This window comes from Oncorhynchus kisutch, linkage group LG13 (assembly GCF_002021735.2).
Source record: "Oncorhynchus kisutch isolate 150728-3 linkage group LG13, Okis_V2, whole genome shotgun sequence".
NCBI lineage: Eukaryota > Metazoa > Chordata > Actinopteri > Salmoniformes > Salmonidae > Oncorhynchus > Oncorhynchus kisutch.
In genome coordinates this window covers 38,830,222-38,841,221 of record NC_034186.2, presented here as the reverse complement: position 1 = coordinate 38,841,221, position 11,000 = coordinate 38,830,222, and the positions used below count along the sequence as shown (strand labels likewise).

Genomic DNA, 11,000 nt, shown 5'->3' with positions numbered 1-11,000 from the left:
GTGAAGAGCACAGGGCACCAGTGGGGAATTTGCCAATCTTGGTGTTCTCTGGCAAATGCCAGAGAAAGCACAACCCCCACCTGTGGACGTCCGGCCTTCATACCACCCTCATGGAGTCTGTTTCTGAACGTTTGAGCAGACATATGCATATTTGTGGCCTGCTGGAGGTCATTTTGCAGGGCTCTGGCAGTGCTCCTCCTTGCACAAAGGTAGAGGTAGCGGTCCTGCTGCTGGGTTGTTGCCCTCCTACGGCCTCCTCCATGTCTCCTGATGTACTGGCCTGTCTCCTGGTAGTGCCTCCATGCTCTGGACACTAGGCTGACAGACACAGCAAACCTTCTTGCCACAGCTCGCATTGATGTTCCATCCTGGATGAGCTGCACTACCTGAGCCACTTGTGTGGGTTGTAGACTCCGTCTCATGCTACCACTAGAGTGAAAGCACCGCCAGCATTCAAAAGTAACCAAAACATCAGCCAGGAAGCATAGGAACTGAGAAGTGGTCTGTGGTCCCCACCTGCACAACCACTCCTTTATTGGGGGTGTCTTGCTAATTGCCTATAATTTCCACCTGTTGTCTATTCCATTTGCACAACAGCATGTGAAATGTATTGTCAATCAGTGTTGCTTCGTAAGTGGACAGTTTGATTTCACAGAAGTGTGATTGACTTGGAGTTATATTGTGTTGTTTAAGTGTTCCCTTTATTTTTTTGAGCAGTGTATATAAACTTTGAACAAATTCTTAATTAAAATGACAACCAAACACAAAAGATACTGGGCCAATTGTGCTCTGCCCTATGGGACTCTCAATCTCAGCCGTATGTGATTCAGCCTGGATTCGAACCAGTGACTGTAGCGTTGCCTCTTGCACTGAGATGCGGCGCCTTAGACCACTGCGCCACTCGCGAGCCGCTCTCTATGCCACTAGTATAGCTTACTGTCTGGAACTTTTGCCTCAATTCCATGTGTAGGTCTAACAACGTGCGCAATGATGTGCCTAATATTCGATTTAGTGCATAGGCTAAGCATTAGAATCAGCCGCCTCAATATTTGCAGCCATAGGTGATAATTTCTTTCTAGGAACTGATCCGTCATCAGTATCTGATGATGAGGAAAACTTTGAATGGAGAACGCTGATCAGAGAGCAGCGCTGCCTTTCTTTCGATCCTTCAGTATTGACATATGCTCTAACCATGCACTTATTGAAAGTTATGTGGTGTTTTGGTTCTTCAGCCTTTATAGAAACGATGCGTCGTTAATACACTCGTAAGCTTAAGTTCCATTGCCACCGGAAAACCGGGCCCTGGCTATTACTTCATAGACATGCCTATTTGCATTTATGCAAAACATATGGATTCTCCCTTTAAAGAGGGGAGGTGGTGATTATCAACAGCTGCTGGACATTAAGCACGATACCAGTTCCTATAAGTGACTCTGAAAGTATTGAATAAATTGGCTGAGTGAGCATTTGGAAATGAATTAATACATCTGGTTGTGCAGCAAGAGGCTGCATGTTCCTCAGACAGTGGTTGATGTGTGGAGTGAAATAACAGAGTAACCTACTGTCAGGAAAGTTGCCCCTATTAGCTATTCAAGTGCATAAGGATTACACATATTTTTGTTCTGCCCATTTGATAATGGACCATTCTAAATCGAAACTCATTTGACATATTAGTGAAGACAAGATTAAATTGAAAAGAGTCTGGTGGGTCAAAATATGATCACTTGATGACAGAGCGTGTGCAGCCTGAGGCAACTAACAGAGCAAGCTTTCTTTTGCAGAAAAAGTACCCCATTTTCATAATTGAGTAAAAGTACAGATATCTTGTAAGAAAATTACTCAAGTAAAAGTGAAAGTCACTCAATGAAATACTACTTGAGTAAAAGTATTAAATGTTCTTTAAGTATCAAAAGTAAAAGTATAAATCATAAACAAATGTCTTATATTAAGCAAACCAGACGACACGATTATCTTTTTTAACATTTTTTATTTACGGATAGCCAGGGGCACAGTTCAATACTCAGACATAATTGACAAACAAAGCACTTGTGTTTAGTGAGTCTGCCAGATCAGAGGCAGTAGGGAGGACCAGGGATGTTATCTTGATAAGTGTGTGAATTAGGCAATTTTCCTGGCCTGCTAAGCAATTCAAAATGTAACGAGTACTTTTCGGTGTCAGGGAAAATGTAAGGAGTAAAAATAACATTATTTTCTTTAGGAATGTAGTGGAGGAAAAGTCAAAGTTGTCAAAAACATAAATAGTAAAGTAAAGAAAAGATACCCCAAAAAACGACTTAAGTATATTTACTTAAGTACTTTACACCACTGACATCATGCAGCCCAGATATGGTTTGATTTCTAAGACATTCGAAGGTTTCTGTAATTCACAACTGAAGTTGAACAAGCCTACAGACAATGGCATGGTACATAGCCAGATAACATACAGTAGGCCAACTCATATTCTGTTTTTCTGAAATACATTTTCTTCATATCACAACATTTCTTTAGAGCTGCCTAAAATAAATCATGGATTTATTATGATGGTGTATATTAAATGTATTTATTGACTTAAAATGTAAACGTTCCAACGGTGCGAATCAGTGGTTTGTTTGCGGCTTGTATGTATGGAGATGCTAAAAGCTTCCTTTGCTTGAAGCATGCTTCTCGTCCGACTGATGTTAATGAGCTAATTATAGCTCTTAGCCTGCTACTAGCTAGCTGCTGTTGAGAAGCAACCGAGTTGCTGGTCCTGGTTTTGGAACTCTGAAAATTGGCTGAAAATATGTTAACATCAGATATGCTACAAAAAGGTAGCTCATCGTTTGTTCTTAATGGACATAAATGAACCCATGTGAGCGATAAACTATACTTTTTATAAAAACTTGCATCAACAAACATGGTCACTTTATGGACGCTATAGTCTCGTTTTAATATGACGTCTAGAATGTGAGCTAGGTACAGTAGGTGCAGAATGAAATGAACATTGAGCTTCAACCAATGCCATACTATATGTAGCCGCGCCTATAATTAGGCAATAAGGCCAGAGGGGGTGTGGTATATGGCCAATAGTTTACATAGCTCATTTACAACTTCAAGCTGCTTAAATATGAAGTCCCTTTGATGTCTCTCTTGCATACATGTCTCTCTTGCATATGGCCAATATACCACGGCTAAGAGCTGTTCTTAGGCACGACGCAGCGCGGAGCACTAGGACACAGCCCTTAACCATGGTATATTGGCCATATTTCACAGAACCCTGAGGTGCCTTATTGCTATTATAAACTGGTTACCAATGTAATTAGAGTAGTAAAAATAAATGTTTCAGCCAATCAGCATTCAGGGCTTGAACCACACAGTTTATAATATATATTTATATTCCGGACTCTGAAATGGCTCGTTCTGATATTTCTTAATTTATTTTTGGATTATGTGTGTATTGTTTTGTAGATAGGTATTACGGCACTTTAAGAGCTAGAAACACAAGCATTTCGCTGCACCTGCGAAAACATCTGCAAATCTGTATACGCAACCAATAAACTTTGATTTGATTTGCCCTGTCCTGGGAAAGTAGTTGGTGTGCTTTCAAACTAAATGTACTGTATTTATTCGTCATCGTGTAATCATACATCTTCCCATGGGAACCGAGTCCCCCCGCAGTATATTGGAGCCTTGGAGTTACTAAAGACGTTTCTCCCGGGGCATCACACTCATTGTAACATGGAAACTGGAGCAAGAATGAGCATGTATAAACTGTCATTGATTCTCTGTCCATCATATCACATTTCAGGTAAGTATGTGGCATTACAACAGCTAAGCTTCAAAGAACTCATGTAGGTTCATGCTGAAGGCAATAAGACGGGCTAAAGATTTGAGGCGTGAAGCAATTGCCTGTTTTCTTTTTCCAATAAAATGTGTATAAAGAGTTCAAGTACAGGTAGTGTGCAGTAAGCTGTCCTTAGAATCATACAAATGAAAAGTATGAAGGGGAGATTATTGATATAGGCAGGTTAACAAATCCTGAATTAATAAACACATAAATATGTATGAGGCTAATAAACATTTTGTTATCATTTTTTGCTTTATTACAAATGTGAAGTTATACAAATATTGCTTTTAACACATAGTACTGATAGAAAAATATACTATATATACAAAAGTATGTGGACACCCTTTCAAAGTGGATTTGTCTATTTCAACCACACCTTTTGCTGACAGGTGTATAAAATCGAGCACACAGCCATGCAATCTCCAAAGACAAACGTTGGCAGTAGAATGGCTTTACTGAAGAGCTCAGTGACTTTCAACGTGGCACCGTCATAGAATGCTATCTTTCTAACAAGTCAGTTCGTGAAATTTCTGCCCTACTTGAGCTACCCCGGGCAACTTTAAGTGCTGTTATTGTGAAGTGGAAACATCTAGGAGCAAAAACGGCTCAGCAGTAAAGGGGTAGGCCACACAAGCTCACAGAATGCGAAGCACTCAGCGCTTAAAAATGGTCTGTTCTCGGTTACACCACTCACTACTGAGTTCCAAACTGCCTCTGGCACACAAGCCTAAGATCACCATGTGCAATGCTAAGCAGCTGGAGTTGTGTAAAGCTCACCGCCATTGGACTGGAGCTTTGGAAACGCACTCTCTGGAGTGATGAATCACGCTTCATCATCTGGCAGTCCGACGGATGAATCTTGGTTTGGCGGATGCCAGGAAAACCCTTCCTGTCCCAATGCATAAAGTTTGGTGGAGGAGGAATAATGGTCTGGGGCTGTTATTCATGGTTCGGGCTAGGCCCCTTAGTCCCAGTGAAGGGAAATCTTAACTTGACTGGCATACACAGAGCCCTGACCTCAACCCCATTGAACACCTTTGGGATGAATTGGAACATCGACTGTGAGGCAGGCCTAATCGCCCATCATCAATGCCGACCTCACATTTGTTCTTGTGGCTGAATGGAAGCAAGTCCCCGCAGCAAGGTTCCAACATGAAGTGGAAAGCCTTCCCAGGAGAGTGGAGGCTGTTGTAGCAGCAAAGGGCGGACCAACTCCATATTAATGCCATGATTTTGGAATGAGATGTTTGACTAGAGCAGGTGTTCACATACTTTTGGTCATGTAGTGTCTCAAGGTTTAACAAAATAGTAATTGTAGCTTTTCAATGCATTCTGCCCCACCCCCCACCAAAAATTGATTTCCATTCAAAATCTTATTTTCCCTAACCTCTAACCTGAACCCTAACCCTAACCCTGAACCTACACCTAACTAACCCCTAAGCTTAAAATAGCTTTGTCCTCATGGGGATGTGGGAAATTTCCCCATGAGGGAAAATGTTCCTTAATTGACTATCCTTGTGAGGACTTTTGGGGGATTTCCGGTACCCATGAGGATAGTGAATAACCCCCCCCCCACTCCATCCCCTCCGCCACTCACACACAATAATGCTAAGCTGCCGTGGCACATTACAAGCAGGCACGGTTAGTCACCTCATGCTAACAGCCTTCTAAACCATGCTATCTCAGGTATCCTCCCAAAAGCATGTAATATAAACTCATTAAGCCAAACTGTAATATAATGAGTAATATAATGATGAAGTTCACATTCTAGTTACAGGATGATATGACTGTCCTATTTTTGGAAATTGGCATACACTGGTTGAAAGATCCTCCAACGAAGCAACTGATCAACTACATCCCCTCATTCCCTTGAGTCTATGGATGAGAAAAGGCCATAATTAGATACTGGAAACTTGTCAAACATACATGAATTGACAAAATAATGTAGTTATAAGAGTGAGAGTAGTACCTTATCAACCACAGTCCTCAGATGCTGTACCCATTTGTGGCTGGGATTGGCACAAACAGTCTTCCCTTTCTTCAGTATGAACCTATGGATATTAGACACATTGTGGGAGATATACAGTAAATATATATACATATATATGATTTTTTTCATTAGACTCTCATTGCCAATATTGTTTTTTAGATTCACATTCTATGAGGAGAAAAAAAGGAAAACAAACAATTTCATATTTCTCTTTCAACAAGTCCTCTTGACACATGACTTGAGGACATTTTCCTACCAGTGTCACAATGATTGACTGTTATGCGTGGCTTTGTTTTTATCTGGACACATAATTGTGCTAAAAGGCAGGCTGACAGAAGGTGAGGACATGTTGCAACACACTCACACAACGGCCTTGATGTTGCAGCCTCCATCTGTTTCCTGTATCCTGTAGCTTACAACATTCCTCTTGGTACTCTTCTTCAGGCCAGTAACATGCCTCAGGCAGCAGTTCTCATACGACCCTAACAACAAGCATGAGGAAGTTAAATGGTTACAATCTTCTCTATACTCTTATTGTGCTGACCCATGACATACTGTCATGTAGGGATATTTCAGTAGCAAATGGTTTGAATTGTGCAATTGTAATAGCAACCTAGTATAGATCCGTCTCCTCTTACAGCCCTTTTTGGAGTACTGCCCATGGGTACCCCCCTATCAAGAATCCAGTCGGACACTGTTGCTTATACAACTCTTTTAGCTAGATGGCTAATACTACAGAACTGGAAGATGGCAGCTCCCCCATCTTATATTGGGTGAGAGATGTGTTGTGCTCTCTGAAACTAGAAAAAATTCAATTCAATTCACGTGGGAACCCCAAACTGTTAAATGAGGCTTGGGCTCCATTCCGGTCTTACTTTAAACAGTCCATCCTCTGATGGCATTCCAATTAAAACTAAAATAAATCTGTATTTGACCCCCCTGTGACTTAAGGGTTGGAGGAGCTTCTCTCTGTGTTTTTGCTGGGGGGGGGGGGCATTAAGGTCCATGTGCTTATTGATTGTGATCCGCGGATGCCTTGTTCATCTTGCTCGGGCAGAGACTGAAGTGTGAGCTTGTTTTTCCCAGTTATTTTTACATTTTGTTCACGCCTACATGAATAATCATTCTATTTTAAAAAATTTAAATTTTAAAGCATTGTAAACTTAATTTTTGGTCCAGTGGATGGTCGGTCTGTGGCCATGACTGTCTGTGAGTGGTTGCATTTCTCCACCCTTATCACTTGACGGTTTACAGGAACAATGGTGAGGTGTTTGCTCTGTCCCTGTACTATAGATTGCCCTTTAACCTCTGTAGCCTTCTGCCTGGTGTGTTTAACTTGTCTAAAGTCTGGTATCTTTTAAAGCTATTTAATTTTTTTATTTAATGTTTTCTAGTTGAGTATATTATTTATATTGCTTTGTCTTGTCTGTGTGTAAAACTATAATTTAAAAAAGTAATAGCAACCTAGTGTAATGAGTAGTTTCTGTAATTTGAGAAAGAATTATGAGTTAAGGTATTGCAGATGTACGCAAGAGAGACATCAAAGGGATGATGTTTAAGCTGCTTGAAGTTGCATATGAGCTATGTAAACTACCGTCAAAGTCAAAGTGTTGTGAAATCTGGTTCCAGGCCATTTGAGACAATGTTTTGAAAGGAGGGGGAGACAGACATATCCCAACACATCAGTCTAAAATGTTCCCATAAATAATTATCAACATTATTTTGAGTGGCAAAATATTCCTCTTCTGGACAAAGTATGGACCATTGGAAGCTTGTAAAAAAACGACATAGAACAACTTTTCTCCATTCCAGAGGCAAAAGGAGGTCTCCAGGCACAACAATGCATTAAGTGTACAAATGTGGAGTATAGGCTATGTACAGTAGATTTATTTTCAACAAGAAGTAAATTACAAGAAGTACTGAGAATGAACCAAAACATATGAAAGGCTTGCTTTACACTGTTACACCAATTTCAGTGAACATAAACTTCATAATAATGAATCTACAGAATATGAATACCGTTCCTTAGATTGTTTAATGGTGCCTACCTTGAGCCAGAGTGAGATACATGCATGTCAGGAGCAGGAGAAAGAACAGAGCCTGGAACCTCATGGTGTCACTGCTGCTGTGGGGTCCGCTACAAGAACAGGACAGAATGTAAAGCAAGTGAAGCTTCCTCTTTTTAATACCTCCTCCACATCATCAACGTGATGTTTGTATTGAGACCACCCTGTCTATAATACCAGTGTGTTCCCATTCTAGACCCCAATACTAGACCCCCACACTGACCCCTTGATTACAAACACATCCTTCTTGGTAACAGTCAACCAGATCCAGATGTCTTCAGCTGTTTTCTCCAGCTATCATTTGTTTGGCTGAAACTCTGACCATGTTCTAATAAATCAACAACCAATCAGATAAAGCCAAACTCCGTCTCTCGAGCCAGCTGTATAAACTTGTGTCTTTTATTAGTTAGAAATGCAAAAGTACAGAATGTTTACAACATTAATCCGAAAGCTAGTGAAGTATGAATTCAGCATTAGGCAAGGATATAAACATGCAAAAGGTCAACATATAAACAGTCCTGACAGCCTCTCAACACAAAAGCCTACACCCACCAACAATGCAGAACATACCGCAAATAAGCTCCTCAAAACGTACAAAGTCTCTCAGAAGAAATGTCCTCGTTGAGTTCCCTTGGCTGTTTTATAGCTGCTATATGATACCTTCACCTCTCCACCAACCCTGTTACCTCAATCAGCCACACCTCCTCTGGCATGACAACCACAGTATGTTTTACAATTGCTGGGAAGAGGTACAATTTGAACAAGATTCACAATCGAATGCCACTGAACAGTTTTTCTTCGCTCAGTCCAGTGAAAAGATGAGTGACAAACTGTGGAAGTGTTCCCTTCTCAGGAGGGCTTACATAGGGCCCCTCCTTCCTATTAGAGAATGATCTGAGGTTCAGGGAGCCAGGCCAGCACTCAGTATACATGTTCAGAACTTGTTTTAGTCATTTAACCAACTGTTAAAATCAACTACATCCTTTGAACCAAGAAAAAGCGGACCACACACAGACTCCTCCTTAAATCTATTTTGTACAACAGCAATGAAAGCACTGTCTGCAATTGATTGAATACCAGCCTGTGTGTGTGTGTTTATGTAAGATCCGATGCCTGATCTTTATCCAAGCAATTATGTCAAAAGTAGCTTCCGCTGTTGAAGCGTCATTGAATCACAAGTTCATTACAAGCTAGTAGAAAGCATTTCATTGCAATCAAATATTGTCTAATATTACATAACAATATATATGGGCTGAGGCAAGAAACTTGTATCTATGATGTCTCGGGTGGCAGTTTTTCTTTGTGTTGATGCACATTAATAAAACATTGCTTAGGGACTTGAATAAAGTTCTGAAATGCAATTGTCCCATCAGTATGGATTTAAATCATTGCACCTGTTTCCTTTTGAGACCATCTTACTTGTAAAAAATATATATATTGATAAGACAAGCCACAATGTGATGTCCCACAGTCAAATGACCACTGGCAAAATACTTGTAACTCCTTTTCGCAATGTGTTATTGAGACACAATAACATGTCAATATCTTCTGTTCAATTTGAAAATATGACTTCCTGCCAGTTATATGCTCTAATTCTCCCAGTCCTGTTCATCTTTGATACTTTTCTTGGAAAATGGGAATCTATGATCCGTTTGCATTCAATGAAAAGTCAACACTTTACATATTTTAAAGAAGGACTGACAAAATAACCAATTAAAACTCACAGTGGGAAGGCAATGTGTTGCCATCCAGTCATGTTGTTGGTATCCTTAGCCCCCAAAAATGTGCCCTAATGACCTTTAGCATGGAGCAACGTGTATTTTTTTTTTACCCCATCTTAACATTTGGCAGTAACTTCAGATGTATGAGTTTCTGTTTACTGTGAAACTAAATGTTCTGTAAGAAACTGCCAAAGAAATTATAACAAAACTGTTGGGATAAAAAAAGTAACATGATCCTGTTACAGGAAAATGATTCATCTTCTTGTCAAGAGTATAGGGGTCACTTTCAAGTGAACCGTAGGCCTACAGTCATGATTAATTGAATGCACTGCAGTTCAGGATGTACTTTATTATAAGGACAAGCATGCTTTGGTGTTAATCCCAAAGGAAAACGTACCTACGATTTCTGCTGTTTCTGCTTTCATTGCAGGATGAGATGTATTTGGAAAATTAAGACTGTACAGGCTACTTTTTAGTGAAGGTGTTTCAAGTTTCAAGTTTTATTGGCAAATGCACAGGATCTCTCCAGAACTTTCACTGCGCACACATGGCACCTATTCCCACTGATTCTATTTGTATATATGTGCTCTTTGTTCACTATGGTCTTGTCGATTATTGTTTCAATGTCTGTTGGTGAGTGTGAGTACCTGTGTTGTGTGTTTTGGGCTTTCGTGCCCTTGTGGATTGTGCAGATGATTACGGGTCTCATCCTGTGTGTTATTTATTCAAGGTACTCCTCGCTCTTTTGTTTGGGTTTCAACCTTGTGTTTTGTTTAGTGTTTGTTTGGTCTCCCTCCCCATGCCTTTACAAGGCACGCCGTCATTTGGAGTATAATTTAAAAAACGATTATGCATTTCTGCACCTGTCTCCCGATCCTTCATGCCAACGTGACAAACACGTGTAAAACAGTACAGGGAAATGATTAACTTGCGAGCTCTTTCAGAACAATGCACAATACATGTGGTAATATAGATCAGAAAATAAAACATGTGAAATGCGAGAGAAGGAAAAAAAGAGAAGAAAATGTAATCTTGTACAGGTCAGTGCAGTGCCAGTATCGTTATTACAATGTGCAGGGGTACTGGTAACTGGAGTGATTGAGGAAGGAATGTACATGTCATCAAAAGGGGACCACCGCGCTCCCCCAGATGCTTGGCTGGTATGTAAAACCCGCGGTTTCAGACAAAGAGAAGGTGTATTAGGTCTGCACTCAAATATGTTGCATAAAGCTTCATTTTCCATGTATTTTTTTAATTTTCATTATCGGGGATAGCGTACGCTGTTTCGGCATTGCAGCCTTCTACAGAGTGTGTAGGTATGATTATCTTCTTCTCTGCGCTTTATTGTCAGACTACACTCACAAAGTGTATTGCTGCTACATGCTGTACGGGGTAAT

General features: G+C 40.4%; 1 protein-coding gene across 3 annotated transcripts; it reads right to left on the bottom strand.

Annotated features, from left to right (window-relative positions):
• Positions 1-4,055: 4,055 nt before the first annotated feature.
• LOC109902446 (C-C motif chemokine 25-like) lies at positions 4,056-8,711 on the bottom strand. 3 transcript variants are annotated; one of them, XM_020498796.2, is made up of 5 exons: positions 8,453-8,711; positions 7,865-7,953; positions 6,181-6,298; positions 5,796-5,877; positions 4,056-5,701 (listed from the first exon to the last, which is right to left on the bottom strand). In XM_020498796.2, the coding sequence occupies exons 2-5, from the start codon at positions 7,926-7,928 to the stop codon at positions 5,678-5,680; spliced, it is 288 nt and encodes a 95-aa protein (XP_020354385.1). In that variant the 5' UTR covers positions 7,929-7,953; positions 8,453-8,711; the 3' UTR covers positions 4,056-5,677. The 3 variants fall into 3 exon arrangements, with proteins under 3 accessions (XP_020354385.1, XP_020354386.1, XP_031642050.1); XM_020498797.2 differs by having other exon boundaries at positions 8,435-8,491; XM_031786190.1 differs by lacking the exon at positions 8,453-8,711 and adding an exon at positions 8,106-8,169.
• Between the last annotated feature and the right edge of the window lie 2,289 nt (positions 8,712-11,000).